Raw genomic sequence first — 17,832 nt, forward strand, 5'->3', positions numbered from 1 at the left:
TAGTATTACTTAGCACTAATGTTTCTGAGCCTTTGTGCACTAGTTACAGTTTTCTAACAGTTCTTATCTAAGGTAGAATAGTTTTGCACCACCAGCTACTAACACAGAACGGTTTGACTTTCTTTCCGATTGCTGTAGTGCTGCTCCTATAAGTCACAAACCAACTTTATGAGCAGGTATGAGGTGTAAATTGATACTCCTGTTTCACTACATCAACAGAGACTTTTAGTAATCACTATTGCAAATAAACAATGTGTTCTTTTCTAGCTGAAATAAACTTCCACGGCTTGTCAGGCCACACTGAGCTGTATATTTCTGGTCTGGGATTTGGGGGGGGTCTTAATACACACATAATGCTGGTTGGAATTTTGACAGCAGGATTACAATTTTGCTGCTGGGAGGGAAAAAACAATTTAAAAAGGGTCTAATTCTTTCCTGTGGTCAGCCAGCCTGGCTTACAGAATACAGTAAGAAGTTACCACACCAGCATTTCCCAAAACAACCCCAAACTTCTTTAAAACTGGCAATTTAAGACTATGTGGAACCTCTGTGATAGAGACACAGGACCTGACCATGTGGTACACAGCCAAGTTCCAAGGAATAACGCCACTAAATCTGCAGACATTTCCTTCTGTCGGTGATTAACTTTTTCCCTACCCCAAGGGAAACTAACGGGACACCTCTTTAATGATTTGATAATAATTAGATATTAGATAACAAGATATTAAAAACTATATTATAGTATCAGTATGGGAATATAGGATAGATTTAGATGACAACATTTTACAACTTGGTAAAATACAGTCTCCCTGAAAAATAAAATAATTGGAATACATAATCATCAAGCCTGGTCATCCAGGTCCTGTTTGCAACTCTGCTGTTGGTTTAAAGTGGGACTTCCAACAAAACAGTTACAGCTGCTTCCCCATTTGTAAGTCGGCAGCTGCCAACATTGCTGCTCCTCATACAACTGAGGACGCAGAACCAAGTGCTGGTGCAGAAGCAGACGCATCCAGTGAAGACACTTGCATCTTGGATTAACTTTTCTGTTTGTAAAGTGCGTGGTGTAACTAGCATATAGCAAAAGGGAAAACAGACTAAAAATGAGCCCTTTGAAAGAGATACAGAGCGAAAGCACAATGTCTTGCACTAAGGTTATGTATTTAACAGTTTTACATGAAATATTTATATATAAAAACTTTGTTAAGTGCTTTTCTCCAATTTAAAAATCTAAAGAATTCAAAAATAAGGCATTCAATATTTGAAAAAGTACAGATTTACAAAATGTGTATATTCTGTCATGAAAACTCCACACCAACATTATACACTTGGAAAAAAAATACAAACAGGATATATTACAAATTTATGTAGCAATAACTTAGTTCATACCATGCAATAAAAAGTACGTTAATCAGGATACACAAGCTTTTAAGTTTCCTAAACTGGAGGGCTTAATTTTGGTTGCAAATGAGTTTTTATGCAAATTCTTAGAACTGTGGCACTTGAAATTTCTGGTAGCCTTTATACTGAAAATTAAATCGTACATAATGATTATGAGGAGGGAGAGTAACAGAGCAGCTGTTACGAATCATTCCAACTTTGTTCGACAATAGCTGAAACTCTTTTCTCATATTCACGTTTGTTCTCCTGGTAGAGTTGTGCCGCCTGACTGTTCGCTGGACTGTTTGGATTAGGTTCATCAAGTAGAGACTGTCAAAAGGGGAAAACAAAATGTGAGACAAACCAACACATTTTAAATCAGGGAAAAAACAACTTACAGCTTTCAAACTGCGTGTGTTTCAGGAGGCAGACATGACTCACAAGAGCCCAGTTGAAAAAAACCCAGTTAAACTCATGGTTAGACACCCATAATTACATTGCTGAACCTCAAATTATACATTGCATACACATCAGCACTGCGTGCACTTCTAGGTTCACAAACCTAACAGATACATGGTCATTTTTGCCAGTTAGCAGTATGATGCTAATTGATTATTTAGCACTTACAGTACTATTGTCATTCAGGACTAAAGAGGGATTTAAGATACCTCCTATAAAACTTCACTGCAGAAAAACAACCATGCAGGAGAAAAGAAATATGTGCATTTTTGCTGTGCCAGGCCACTTTTACTTATTCCAAGTAAAGCAAGTTTCAGCAGTATTGTCTCCTTGAGGACTTCCTAGGGCAAGGCTTCATGCTAAAGGTTACAGCGTTTCAAACACCAGGCAAATTTCTACATCTGATGTCCTACCTTTACAAAAACAGTTTAAAAGGAATCAAAATCCATAACTGTCTTCCCGTAAAAAAATAAAATAGCAGTTTTGTAGCTCAAAATTAGTAATTACATAGGTCAGCACCATGGCCTTTATTTGATGTAAAAAGCTACTGCTTAGCTCACAAGTATTTGAAGTCCCCTTGATCCAGATACCTGCTAGCCACATCACTGAGCTGTGTATTCTGGAGCAGAGATAACGACAACATAATTATTTGCCAAAATAGAGGCAAACTTACCTGAATTGAAGTTAAAATAGATGAAACATCGTATGTTGGACTCCAACGATTCTGAAGAATATCTAAACATATGCTACCATCTGCATAAACTGTAAATACAACACAGATTATCATTTAGAAACTGAGATTTATTTTATAGTTGGTTCATTACATGCTGTTCAAGGCAGAGTTACTGTTCCGATCCAGTCTGTGCTTAAATTAACGCTTTAGGAAAGAGGACAGCAGTTATGTCTCACAATCTCCTGTAGTCTGACTTGTATTTTGAAGGAAGTAACAGAACACTCCAGAGGAAAAGAAGGAAAGTCTGAAGATTGTGGCATTAGCACAGAACTGGTAGACTTGGTTTCTTGCTCCTCTGCTGTGACTTCCCAGCGAGACATTTACTGCAGGAATGGAATCCATGGGACCAGCCGCAGATCACTGAGTCTGAAGGGACTCACACACTGAACAGAGGGAGTTCGTGCCCTGTTCTCACATACTCTACACTAACTATGAGAGACGCTAAGGCAGGTAATAGAAAATACTGCAAAGTGTGCCTGAAACCCTACTGCTGTCTGGATACCTCTCAGTAGAATCACAGAATGGTTTGGGTTGAAGGGACCCTCCCAGCTCCCCCAGTGCCACCCCTGCCATGAGCAGGGACATCTTCACCAGCTCAGGTTGCTCAGAGCCCCGTCCAGCCTGGGCTGGGATGTCTCCAGGGATGGTTCATCTACCACCTCTCTGGGCAACCTGGGCCAGTGTCTCACCACCCTCAGTGTACACAATTTCTTCCTCATGTCTACCCTGAATCTCCCCTCCTTTAGTTTAAAACCATTGTGCCTTGTCATTTTAATACAAGAGCCTGTATGAATCAGATTTGCCACTCAAACTCTTATACCCCAGTCTTGTAGCTTGTTCATGCCCAAAAAACCCAACAAATTACAAACACCTTGTCAGAGGCACACTGGCATGCATTTTCCGTGACAGATAAATGGTTAAAGAGCGCTGCCTAGAAAGTCACCGAACAGAAGACAAGGTTACCCTTGTTCAAAGAGGGCTCAAGCTACAAGAAATGCAGCAATGGGTTTACGCTTCAGCCCTCCAGTCTATATCCATCTTTGCTACAGACTCGTGGGGAAAAGCAAAAGGCAAGGTTTGTGTTTTCTGTATGCAAGAAAGTGCTGGAGCAGGAACCATGGCACTGTCCTCGTAAGGCTGCCCTCATCGCGGGGTTTGGATCAGCTGTGCTCTGCTATGACTGCGCGTTCTCACCTTCTGCCCTGAGCTAGTACTGGTTGGTACAGTGAACCAAACGAGGGCATGGACTTGGCTGAAATCTCGCCTGACAAATAAATAACATTTGGCTCAGCCAGTTCCCCACTCCAACGCAGGATGTGGCCACACGCACCCAATTGCTGTGAAATAGAAGGGGGAAGGAATCTGTGGCCAGAATCACCTCTCTAGGCCAAGCTAAGTGCAGCTGCTGCAAATGCTCGCAGGCTTTGCTACCGAGGCTGTGTATCGATTAGAAAGAGACAGAGAGCTGCTCCTTATAGCATCATAATTCTTAATTTTTCATCAAGCAGTTGCTGTCCCAGACATCTCCTTAAGAGACAGCAATGAAGAGAGATGGAGAGCTGTTAGGCATTCTGGAGCTTTACAGAATACATGACCACACGGTAATATTTAATGGGTATTACAGCTAAATAAGAAAGTTTTACTCACCATTTGGATGGAACATTTTTGATAAAAACCTAACAGTTGGAGGCTTATTTGGATATTCTTCTGAAAATTCTATTACTAGTTTAAAAGTACCTGTCCAAACAAACATAAGTACAATCAGGTAACTAAGAACAACACCTCCAGGAATACATACAACCTAAGTTAATTTAGGTGCCCCATGATCAATATTTCTCCTCACCATTATATACACAAACAACATGGAGTCTATTTTCTTTTAATATATTTAAAGTGATAATGGAACTACAGAACTACTACTTAGCGATATAATAAACCCAGCAGCAGCAGCTGGTGGAAGCTTGGAGCCTCACAGTACACAAGGCAAACGCAGCCAGATCCAACAACAATTATTCCACCCCAACTCCAACCCCCCCCTGCCTTTTTCTGTGACCCAACATGCCAGTTTCACGGACTCAGTGACTTTAAGGCGTTTCATTAAGAAGGCACGGTGGTGCCAGCAAAGAAACACCGAATTTCATAATCAGCAATCTCAGTCTTTGGAGCTCATGACTGATTCACTGAAAACCTTTATTATGGATCAGTGAATAATTTACTGTAACTGCTCCAACCCAACACAGAGAAAAACCCATCTGCTGCTGATTACTGCAATAATAGTATAATTATTAAACTCATTATTCCTCATATGCCTAAGGGAGGTTCATTACACACCAACTTTCATGTTTATGTACAAATTTGGTATTCCCTCCCCCTCACTGAGTTCTATATTTGAAACAATTCAAGATCTTTCACCTGTTCCTCATTAAGAGAACAGAGATGAATCAAACATGCCACAAAGAAGAAACCAGAGCAGCACCCTGTCTTCTTGTGCTTAGCTATGGAGATGTGAAAACATCTGGCAGCATCAGACCAACCTCCCCCACTAAGAGCTCTGGTGTATCTGTATAAACAGCTCTTGATACAAGCATTTCCTCGCAGCTTTCTAACTAACCATCAGCCACTGTGACAAGGCACTGCTTACATCCAAATATGTATTTTTACAGCCAACAAGACCTTCCTCCTTCACTTGCTTGCTTAGTTTGTTTCAAATTATAAACAGATAACATCTTTTATTTTTTCAAAGCAGAACGATGTTAACACTGGTAATACTTAAAAGAATGAGAGAGGATATAAAAGTTAGTGGCTTACCGTCTTCAAAAGGTGTCCCTTCTGGCCTGAAAGGTTTTAAAAATAAACTCCAGTTAAAAATGATCATTACCTACTTCTAAACAGGCACAATAAATGTATATCTTCTCTGTCATCCTCCCCAAGTATCCAAATGCAATCCCCAAGAGCTCTGTTGTATCTAACACACGTTCCCATAGCCAATCTGCTAGTCTACTTTATTGTCATTGCAAACAAAATATATGCCATGACGTGACCAGATGGGACTTAATGAGCAAATTACTAGCAAGCATACTTCAGTTTTATGAAGGATACTGAGGCAGTTCCTGGTCTGTAGGATGTGTAATGTAACTTCCTAGACAGAACCTGGACCTCATTCTGCTGGAAATCAATCCAATCACTGCTAATACATCTGGATTTAATGGCTGAGAACATGCGGCTGTTATGTACTTTAAAGAGAAAGCCTGCTTTTTCATGACGCAACTCCTACACAGTCTAACCTATTTATTAAACCATATGCAAGCTTTATTCAACAACAACAAAAAAACCATATTTTAATTTTTTCTTTCCTATGTGTTCTGTGTTACCCCTAAAACCAGACTTTTACTGCAACAGCTTGGTCACTTTTCTAAGTTTCCCAACTTCATGTACATAAAAGAATAACTGTAAAAACAAACCCCAGGTTTCATTATATTTAGCCCTTTGATACAGATTTTTTTATAGTGATCAAAAACTCTTACCCAAATATAACTGCATTCCACTGCATTATATTATTCTCAGATGGTGCACCACTGACACCCACAGGAGGGTCTTCTTGCAATCTAAGAATTACAAATATAGAATGACAAGCTTTGTATCAATGAAATACTTCCACTTGCAAGTATAATTTAACAGCAACATCCACATTTGGTAAGTATTTTCTCATTCCAAATCACAAAATACACAACGCATTCCACGCAGTTTATCAGTACTCCAAAAGACAAACCTACAAGATGATGTGCATCAAGATTTTCTCATGTATTACACCAACACACTGTAACAGCCCAACAGGTCAGATTGAGTGTGCAGGGAGCAAAGCATTAACTCCAAGAGTGATTTAGGGTAGAGGTGCAGCTGGGACTGACAGTATTACACCGTGAGCTACAGCAGAGCGATTGCTGCCGGATGCCGTGCCGAAGGGAACGAACACCGAGCCCAGGCAGTGACACGCAGCACACCGCAGCGCCTGGGACTGCCAGCACAGCTTCTCCTGCGCTCCCAGAGCCGCATGCGTAATGTGGCTAAATTGGGTATGAGCTTATTCTGACTGGCAAGTCGATCGATTCAAAAGGGAGAGGGGGGGAAACCTGTGTACTGCTCCATCTTCCCGCTTCAACAAACGTGTTGGTATCTAAAATAATTGTGGAAGCATTTTAGATTTTTAGTTCCTTAATCCTTGGACTAGGAAAAAGCATGTTACTTATTGAAAGCCACATCAACCTAGACCATACACAATATATATCGCAACTAAAGAATAGGACTGAGATACTCTCCATCTGAAATTTGCCCAATAAAACCCCTTCAGTGACAGCTCTCACCCACTCCACTTATTCAGCATCCTGAATTTTGCAAGAATAAAGAAAATGAAGTCACCGCCCTTGCTCCAAAAGCAATTCTTTAGTGTTAACAGGGGGTTTGACCACATCACAGTACACCCTTATGAGCAAGTCGCCACCAAAAGCCCTGCAGACCAAGTAACAAATTCTAATTAAGGTGGGTGTGCAAATGCAGATTTGTTCAGGGCAGACACTGGTGCGCAGCCAGAACATTGCTCAGGTCGCCTCTGATCTCCGTGTTCACATCCCCACTCCCCCAGCACACCCAGTCCAGCCAGCTTAGTATCAACAGCATAAGCTGCCGACTATTTTGGGCAGGTAGAGGAGGAACGGGGCTTCTCACTGTGTGACAGCCGGGCTGCATGCCAGCAATAATGCCCAAGCGTTCAGCCGGACTAATGCATCTGAAGGATGGATTTGGTTTTTAGATCAAGTTAAAAAGCTCACATGCACCCTGCTGTCAAAGGCTCCAACTACTGAAAGGTTGTGGCAAGGACTGGAAATTAGACTGATTCGAATGGGGCCTGGAAATCTTTAACAACCAGGGAAAATGTTTTCAGAGCCTCTTTTCCAACAACAAAAACTAAGAATTAATTAACTTGGTTTTCTTTTGGTTCAGTCCAACAAATTATATGAGATACAAAATCTGTTGAGCTGTTTCTTTCTTCACTGCTCTCAACAATCACAGTATGCAAAATAAGTTTGTATTTAATAAAGTGAATCAGAGTTGAGAGCACACAGTGCTTTTTTGGTATTAGGTATTATACAAATAATATAAGGCTAAACAAAAATACAACTTACGGTAGAAAGGAGAAAAGTAAAAAAATGACATTAAAAAGTTGCATAAGCTTTGGGGTATTAAAACTATCATACATTTGATAAATAAATTTGATTTGTGTTTGTTTAGTTATAATTTTCCACAGCTATCAAGTCTTCTCTCCATCTTACATTTCAAAGTTATTAAACCAGTCCTTCTAAGATTATATAATCACAAAAAACATGTCTGATTGCAATCCTGAAAAATTACTTAGTTCCTCACCCTAAAAAAAAATAAAAAACACTGGTTCATGTCATCTGTGTAACCAAACACAAAAGACTGAGTATCCTCTTTTGATTTGAACAGGAATCAAGCAACACCTGCTCAGCAAACACCACCACCCAAATACAACAGAGGAGACAGGCTCCACATCTCAAAAACCTCCAGCTTTCGGTAGATTCACAAATCAGGCTTTTACAGCTGCAGTTTTACATGCAGTCACGTAAAGCAACTACACCACACGTCAACTGTTTACTGATGTATTTTCAGATACTGGTCTAACACAGCTACGCCAAAAAAAGAGTCACTATCAAAGCTGACTCACCTCCAACAACTTACGAGCGACTCCAGTCCAGGGAAATCATACGACATTATTGTAAAGCTTACAAAAGACCCCCCCACACCTTTTTCCACACTATTCTAAGTGTGTTTACATGTGAGACTGGAAATAAATTATTCTAGAGTCTGTGGTTCGGTCATTAACATTTAAAAGAGTGCAACTAATAACTGCATCTTCAGCAGTTTGTGTATGCTATACAGGAGAGTCTTGATTGAAAACCTTAGAATGGCATGCGCACAAAAACATTAAAGGCCATCTTACTTTTTTTATTACATAAAGACAAATCAAGCGTTCGCTAATTCTTTGCGCTTCATTTTCCGATGTCCGTCCCGGATTGCGCCTATTTTCAGAGCCCGTCAGCCCAGCAAGCCCCAAGCGCCAGCACAGCCCGGTCCCTTCGGAACACCGGGCCAAAAGCTTGTGCGAGGAGCGGGGGCAGCGGGAGGCACGGCACGAACACCCGGCCCGCACCGCCGGGCCCCCCAGGGCAAGGGCACCCCCGGACACTCACGCCTGACCCGACACCCACCGCAGCCCCCGCCCCACCGCCCGCGGGCAGCCGCCCCGGGCCCTCCCTGTGCGGGCGGCCGGGCCCTGCCCTTGTTTTGGAGGCTCCGCTTCAACTTTTATCCTCAGACGCCCCCAGCCGTCGACGCACGGGCGAGGCGGGCGGCACAAAGCCGGCCCTGCAGGGCAGGATCCCCCACTCCCCCTCCCAGCCCCGCTCCCCGAGAGGGCGATGGGCGAAGCCGCCGGCTCGGAGCGCTCCGGCCCCGCGGCACCCAGTGAGGGAGGACCCGGGAAACGGGGGCTCGGTGCCAGCCCCCCCGGCACAAAGGAGCGGGGCCGGAGGGACGGCCCGGGACACGCCGTCCCCGTGCAGCTCCTCGCCGCTGCCCGCGGGGACGGCTCCCCCGGCCCGGACGAGCCCGAGCCCCGCAAACGGCCGGGTCAGGCCCGCAGCCGGGCAACACTTCCCCCGCTGCCAGGCCGAGACCAGCACCGGCTCCGTCCCCCGGGGGGAGTCCCCACTCCCCGCCATGCCGGGGTCCCGCTCACCTCTTGAAGTCGCGCATCAGCCTGCGCCGCGCCGGGGTGGACATGATCGCCGCGGGGAAAGAGTCCGCGGCCGCAGCGCCGCCTCCCTCCACCGCCGCCTGCACAAACAACCCGCAATGGCGTCTCCCTCCGCGGGGGGCGGGCCGCGCCGCTGGGCCGGCCGACGTCGCGGACGCCGGGGGGGCGGCTGAACCCGGGCCGGCCCACCGCACCGCACCGTGAGGGGAGGCGCCTGCGCGCAGCTCCGCGGGCCCCTGAGCGCTGCCCCGCGGTACCTCCGCACGTCCAGCCGGAAAAAGGCTGCAGGATTGGACACTGCAGTACCCGGCTCCGTGAGTCCGGCTCCATCACCCCTGTGCCAGATACAGTTTTGTTTTGGTTTAATTACAGTTTGGGGCTTAAAGAAAGCAGATTTTGGCAAGGGCGAAACTGCAACCTTCTGCTTTTAACTTGGAGCTACTGAACAACCTCAAACTTGAAATGGCACAAAGAGTGAGAAATCGTTTTACAAAAATATTTGTACCCACTTGGCTTATGCTCTGAAGGGGAGTAATAGGGAACCAGGGCAGGGATGTTAATATTTGTTTTTTTAATCCTATTATTCCAACAGACTCGAGCAGATCTCTTTGAAGTCATGACCTAATTCTTTTGTGGAGCCTTGGACGTTAGGCCCAGAACTTGGATTTGTGTGACTATGTGTGCCTCCTTGCTTTTCCTTTAGAAGATTTTAAGGAGGTCAAAACATCATCAGACTCATAATGAAGTGACAGAAATAAACATTCTTTATCCTCTGCCTGTTTCTTTTGCCTCCGGCTCTCCATGTGCTTGAAAAGCTTCGATCCTGGGTTTAATTTAGCACAAAGCTCCTAGCTGCTTTTTGCCCAAGTTCATGCCAAGCCCACACTGCAGCAGCTCCACTGACACAGGTTACTTTAGACACAGCTGACCCGAGTGCTGCTCGGTTTTTACCTTTTACCAGGATTTCACCCTGCAAGGTCTTATGCTCTGAACACTTTTTATCCCAACGTGAAAATATTCAGATGCTAAAAGTGAGATATAAGCACAGGAATTCACGTAAAGCGTGATACTGCAAGGGAGTGTAATAAGAAACTGTCATTCTGCAGCCACTAAAACATTATTCCCCACACTAGTCAGAAATGGTTCCCAACAAACAATTCTCTCTGCTGGATTTTCCTCCTCCTCCCATCACATGGACATTTGGATCTTACATTCCACTGCTGCTCCTCTGGCTTTATACAGTTTATATTTAGCTCCAGCTAATTCGTACCGGAGAAGGCAGACTGTAAAAACAAGTACAAGCTTGGACCTGTATAAATAATGAACAGCAGTTTAGGAACATTCATGATTTCACTACTAACAGGTGCTCTAGCATCCCCTACCCTGCGGGCAGCTCTGCCCTTTGAACATCAAGTGCCTCTCAAGCCCCTCAGACTCCAAGCTCAGGGCCTGCACTGAGAATAAAAACAAAGCAAACCCCAAACAGCAGGCACCCAACCAGAACTAACAGGTGTTTCCACCTGTCTTCGGAACTTTTTCAACAACAGCTCAGCAGTGACATTGGGAACAGCGTGTTGATGTTCTTGAACAGAAAGTTTTCCTTTTAATCCTATCTGGCAGTTCCACAGGTGTGGCTGGTAGTTTTATTAATAAATGGAAAACTTTTTTTTTTTTTCCCTTTGAAGAGCTAGCTGCAACTTCTGCTCTGTTCATTGTATGGCACGTGCAGGTTTTAAAATGGAGTTAACTATATCCTGTGATAATTTCAAAAAATCACTCCCAACTGTAGTGATAAAAGGCTCTGCCCTTGCCAAGGTCTAGAACATGAATGAATGTTTTCCTTCTACAAACTTCTTGAATAGTACTGAAACATATACAATAACTTTCTGATCAGAAAGTTGTTTCACATTCAGTTTTATCCCTATTTTTTCCCTCAAAAGTGATATTTGTTAAGGGATTACATTAAATAAAGAAGTAGCATTTTGCAGCACGGTCATTCTGTAGCAATACTCGAGTAAACACAACATTTGTGTAACACTTTGCAAACCCCATGCATTTCTAAGGTAACTGTCCTGTTGTGAGATGAGAAGCTTGAGAAGTAACAGTGAAACCAAACTACTTGTTTTCCTGTTTGTTAGAACAACCCATCCTCCCAGTAACCGCTTTGTTTTTTTTTTTTTTTCCAGGTCACTCTCTCATGCTGCTGTGTCCCTCTGGGAAGAATTATTTATATTAACATCAGCCAAGCCCAAGACTCCAAAATTAGGGAAATGAACAAGCCAAGTCCCCGTTTAGAAACTGTTCTTGTTCTCATTCATTGCAGCAGCTGCCAAGGAGAGACAATACTTCATGTGGCAAAAAAATGATTGATTTGCTCATCCTCAGCTCCAATATAGGAGCCACTAAGCAGTGCCACAGTGAAGTGGAGAATCAGGGGGTTATTTGATCTACGCAGCAGCAGAGCTGGAAGCAGCCAGTGTATTGATCCAATGTGTCTGATTCCCAGCCCACCTTCCAGAGCCCCGGAGCCCTCTGTGCCTGTCAGGCCCACCAACCCAGTTTCAAGCTTTCAAGAAAAATACCAGACCCAAAAAATCCCTGTGTGGACCTCACCAACCCATCCTTTTTGACAGGAAACTACTGATGGTTGTTGTTTGGCTGTATTTCAGTGAAGAGTGCTCCTATTTACCGCCTACAGAACGACGAGTGCAGCCAAACCCACCGCACCCGCCTCCTCTCCACCAAACCGGCTGACGAGATTTAACACTTGTTCTCCACTTCTTCACAGGCTCAACGCGGCCACCTGCATCAGGGTTCCTCAAAAATCCCAAACGAATTCCCTCAACTTTTACGCATGTATTCATTTATTTTTGCGAAGGTCGGAGCAGGGAGATGGCGGTTCTGCCTCTGGGGGCAGCAGTGACACCTTTGACCAGCCCGGCACAGCCGGACACCCTCCATTACCTGACGCCACGACCCGCGGAAGCACAGGCGGCCTCCTCTGCCCGAGTAAGACACGTTTAACGAGGGACTCCCGCTGAGGGGACACGACAGCGACAGCAGCCGTCCACCCGCCCGGCGGGAAACGCCGCTCTGAGGCAGCGCGAGGCAGAGCCCCGCCCCGCGTCTGACGTCACCGCGCTGCTGCCCCGCCCGTTGCCATGGCAGCAGGGCCTGGCGGCTCCGGCCGGGGCGGGAGACCCAGCGGGGCTGAGGGCGGTCCGGGGTCCGGCCTGTTTCGCCCGCCGGCCTTCCGGAGATGTGGCGGCCGAGGTCTCAGCGCAGCGCCGGCCTTCCGGAGAAGCGGGTGCAGGGGGGCCGCCGCTCCACCGACACCGGGGCCAGGCCGCGGGCGGGGCCGTTTTCAAAACTACCATTAGCGATTTTTTGACCAGCGCGATAAGGCAGATACCCAGGCCCTACCCAGTCGCGCTGGTCGCACCTTTGTTTTCTAGGAGATAGGGCTATGTTTATTTTATTTAAAATTTGCATTCCATATTCTAATGATACACGTTTAAAGGTGGCGCTTGGAGATGCCTCTGGGAGCGTGTATGAGTGTAAAGCTGGTTCTTATCGTCCTCATATATGTTTAAAATCGGCTGGACCACAGGATTGGGAACCTCAAGGACTTGCAGAAACGTTTGGGATGCTGTGAGTGCTGCCTTCTTCAAGTGTTGCTCCCCTCAAAACACTGTATATAAATACACGTTTAAAGAACTGTATATGCCTCAAATCAGTTAAAACTTTTGTTCTCCTATGAAGAAATAACCAGAGAGGAAGGTGTACGAGATCCTTGCCAAAGTGGAAGTTAAAGAACAGCAGTGAAGTGCAAGCACAAGGACATGGGACAGACAGTGGCCATTAAAATATTGTATGGGAAACCGGAAAAATCTGTTAGCAAAACCCCACTGAGAGAGGTAAAGACTCTACAGGTTAGCAGCTTTACATGTATAACAAGGGGGAAACGGCTTGAAAATGAGACCTGTATCATTGCCAGGGTATTGGTGACTTGTAGGCTGCTTTATGCACAGAACGGTGTGAAAACAAATTGTTTCTACAATGCCTTGCTGTCAAATTAAAACGAGCATCTGAAGTAAATTTAAAATTTGGAGACAAAGTTTGGAAATGACGTTGACAAAAGCAATTGCTGTTTAAAGTAAAGAGTGAAGGAATATGTGTGAGTTCTGCTGGTTTATTAACTATCCTGCCTGGGAGCGGTGTTGCTGTGGGTGCGTCTGTTCCTGAGCTTTGCCTGTCCTCAGCTACATCAGGCCACGGGAGAGAGAAAGCAGAACTGGCCGAAAGGCTGAACCTCCTGCCTTCTGCTTCTGCCCTCGGAGGCCAGCAGTGCAGCTCACAGTTCCCTGTCCCAGCTTCCCCAGGTGGCCTTTTTTTTGTCAGCCGTGGATGACATCACTTTGCTTTGGCTCTCCTCCCAGGATCCTCAGTGCACATTACAGGAAACATGGAAGTTTTTCCAAGTGTGTAATTAATTCCCGCTAATATCCTGTATTTTATAAAATTCTGTTATCGTCCACCTACTATTACAAAATTCTGTAGAGGAGGTTTGGAATTATGGAATGATAATTCCTGTGTGTGCTCATTCATGCTGTTAGATATTGATTATTATTACTCTTAGTAATAATAATAACACTACACTGCAGAAGTTATTCTGGCAGTGTTGAACTATAAACATGGAGGTAAATAGCTTTTTAACAACCTGCGATAATTCCTGTATTCTCAAACCTCAAATATGGAGCAGAATGAGTCAGCAGGAAGGATCTGCGCTTACACATCCTCCTCCTCTGAGGGGAAGCACAGAGAGGAATACAGTACTGTGGTGCAGTTGGATTCACTTCAGTTTTGAAGACAGCAGGCTTTTGAGGAGACATTTTTAATGTATTTTAGCCATCCCTGTGTGGACACAAGAATAAGAATATGGTACACAATTTTATATCTGTTTTAAGCAGCTAATTTATTATCCATAATGTCCTTTTGTCAAGTAGTTGGACACCACTTCTTCAAGAATATTTTATAAAGCGCCTAGGATTTTCAGGCATGGTACTTCCTGAAGTCCAGCATCCCAAAAATGTAAGGAAAAGGTTTGCCCAGCTCACTGCCTTACTGGAGATGCTATTTCCTATTAGAAACCCCATTCAGTTACAGTCCGTCTCCCTAAGTCGTATGAGGACTTCAGTGGGTTTAACTGGGATGTACACACATGATGAATGTGGCACATCATAAATTGCTAATTAGAGAAGTTAGAATTTTCAGAAATGCCAAGGAGATTCAGGAGTGTAAATGCCAGTCCACAGTTTCATAACTAGTTAATTTAAATTCACTTATAATTACTATATTCACTAAGATGCAGTTGCAGACACTAATAGTTTAAAAAAAAAAAAGTGTTCTGTTCAGATATCAAATCTTGTTTCCCCTGATGTCAGTGGGAATGAGAATGGATTTAGGTTTTGCCATTTCCATTAAGCAAAATCGAAAATCTGATAGGCAGTTTCCTGTCATAAAAAGATCTGAGAGAGCAGATGGAGGAAGAATAATCTAATTGAGATACATTTTCTTTTTTATTAGCTTGCTCTATTTAATTTTTAAGAGCAAACCTAAAGTGTCTTCTTCCACAAAGAGAGCTTGTTCATTAAGTCTTAAAATAAATGGCAAGCAAAAAGCTCTTTTACTAATCCCAGAATGCTAGTGGTGATACCAGGCATTGCTAATAACCTATTAACACCAGGAAAACTGAAAACAAAAACGATGCAGCACTGTGTTGAGTAAAGACCAGTGAAGCTTTCACCAGCAGCAGACTGTTCTGACTCATTCTTCCTCTGGCAATAGAAAATGCAGTTGCTGCAGAGAAATGAAGGATCTCATTCATTTGTGGGGGACGGGGAAAGGCCAGGGGCCAAGCTTTCCTCCTACAGCTGAGTTACAGTGATGGAGAGAGTTTACTCCTCTCCTCTGGTTCTGTTATGTCCTTGCAAATCTCTGATACTTGTTGTGGGAAACGCGTTTAAATCTCCAGAGTAATTGATTTGGTTGATGATGGGTTGACCTTGTATTACAGATGGTTTGCACAAGGTGTTATAACAATTAAGTTTAATACTTGAAATAGAGCTTTGAAGTGTATGAGAGAAGGGAAAGCACTCTATCCATTAGGCTACTTTGATTCCTCAGAAGTCTTTGTAACCCTACAAAATGCTTCCACAAACATTTTGAGAGCTTTATTTTGTCTTAGTGTGTTTATTTGGGTTTCTTTTAGCTTTCCCATGTTTAAGATGAATCATCCAGAGACAGCATAAAGGGACATTGTAAAGTGACCCACTTTGGAAGTGGCCACCATTATCCAGCTGTGGTAGCCGGAAGTGAAATGGCAATGGAGGGACAGAGGATGTTCTTTCAGAATGAGGACATGATACAGGAAGCCAGTTTCTTTCTATGCATTTAGAGGGGTATTTTAGTCCATCTATGTCAGACATCTGATTTATTTGTTTAGGTTAGAAACATCCGTTTTTCATCCAAACAGCCAATGGAAGAGAAGCAGAGATTCTCCAAAAATGCTTCACATCACCTCAATTGGGCAATAATTAAACTCCTAAATCAGATGTTCTAAACTGGTTATGGAAGAATATTTCTGTTTATTGGGATAGGGATCCTACCTTTCTCACCCAGGCCTTTTAATTTATGAAGCTCCAGGCAGGCAGTCTTAAAGTTAGGCAATAACCCTGCGGTATGCAGAAGAGGAAGGTATGAATGTGAGATGAGGTAAAATCGGCTCTGGAAACACTGCCAGCATGAGCCTGGATTCACCTGAGCTGTGCTGCAAACCCATTGTATCTTCTGATATGCTCACAGAAGATGTTACGTGTTGGAGGAAGAACCTGTAGTCAGAGATGTTACATCTTCCTGGCTGGCCAGAAGATCAAAGTTGTTTGGTACCTGTCTCTTGTTTCCTATTCCATGCTCAAAAACTACACGACTGTAAGAACTGCAGGCTCTGTGCATGTGAATCACACCCACAGAAACATAAAGGGTAGGGCACACGTAAACGCCATTTGGAAATAAAGATACAGGGACAGATCATTTGTTTTAATGAGAAAGGGGCAGCATGTGAGGTGAAAAAGCCTTGAGTTGATGCATAGTTGCCACAGCTACCCCATTCATAACCCCTAGCTAATGAGTCAGAGGAATATTTTGGGACAGTACTCTGCTAGCAAAGTGCTCCTAAAGGGAATATTCTCTCCAGTATAATTTAGATAAAACTCTGGGGCCCTTACCTACCCTAGAACTGGCAGCTAAAATAATAACTCACCTTCCACCCACCCGCTGTACCAATTCAGAAAGATGAGCCAAAAACCGTGAACTAGGTTACATAGTGACAGAATAAGATCCAGACATCCTAGATGTTACTGAAGGAGGTGCAATGACAAAAAAATGATAATTTGAGAACAGACACCTAATAGCACTAGATTAAAAGATTCTTCGTAACCTAATGATATAAATTCATAAATATGTGCACACTGGTAAACTAGTCACTCCTGTAGATTGCAAACTGCCCTCAGTTTGTGTGTGTGTGCAGCCTGAATATGTCCCAAAAGGTCTCCAAAAACCTGTATTTCCCTAAAGTTCTATAAGATCTCTCACAAAACATTACTTAAATGTTTTCCTATATAAACAAGGGTGGATTCAGAGACATTGGCCACATCTTTGCTGTGGTGAGCCTGCTCCTCAAGAGGCATAAAGTTTAACATGGAACAGCACCAGATCTGGCCCTTTGCAGAACAAGGAGACACACACTGAACAGTGAGGAAAAACCAGTTTGCTGCTGCCCAGACAGAGGCTGAGTAAAGTGAACTCCACAATCAAAATAACACATACCATCCAATCCCCTTTTAATGTATAAACAAAGGCTATCGGGTTATGGTTGCTTAGGAAATGTGATTTCCAGTTTTTAACTTTTTGAACAAAGGTTTTTTTACAAGAAACACCCTACAGCACTTTGTATAATACTTTAAAAATTGTTTAACATTTTTCTTAATGACATACTGAAGGCGTCATGGTGTGATACAGCATTGAACACTGTTTTGGAGTGATTTCTCTAAAAAAAATCACTATTGGCTTTATCTCTGCGGTGCTGAGCCCGCCAGCCAGCAGGTGTGGCTGTGGAGCCTTTTGAAATCCATGGGATTTGCTCCACCAGTCCAGAGGCTGCAGAGCGATGTCACCACTGTACCTGCTTCCAACAAGGACACAGTAACGCTACGTATTTGCCTTGACCCTCAGAAATCCCAGGCTGGCTGTAAATACAAGTGCTGTATGGATTCCTGTCTTAATGGAGTTGAATCTAATCAGTATCATTGCAGTGGAAAACTGAATGTTGATTTTGAGGAAGAAGTATTTCCAAAATGAAACAGAACAA

General features: G+C 43.8%; 1 protein-coding gene across 1 annotated transcript; it reads right to left on the bottom strand.

The window, feature by feature from the left end:
• Positions 1-1,140: 1,140 nt before the first annotated feature.
• Positions 1,141-9,546, bottom strand: UBE2B (ubiquitin conjugating enzyme E2 B). The gene is made up of 6 exons (XM_082063399.1): positions 9,387-9,546; positions 6,097-6,177; positions 5,381-5,406; positions 4,220-4,309; positions 2,513-2,601; positions 1,141-1,710 (listed from the first exon to the last, which is right to left on the bottom strand). Exons 1-6 carry the CDS (start codon positions 9,428-9,430, stop codon positions 1,582-1,584), a joined length of 459 nt encoding a protein of 152 aa, XP_081919525.1. The 5' UTR covers positions 9,431-9,546; the 3' UTR covers positions 1,141-1,581.
• Between the last annotated feature and the right edge of the window lie 8,286 nt (positions 9,547-17,832).

This window comes from Streptopelia decaocto (assembly GCF_964273445.1).
Source record: "Streptopelia decaocto genome assembly, chromosome: 12".
In the NCBI taxonomy this organism is placed as follows: domain Eukaryota; kingdom Metazoa; phylum Chordata; class Aves; order Columbiformes; family Columbidae; genus Streptopelia; species Streptopelia decaocto.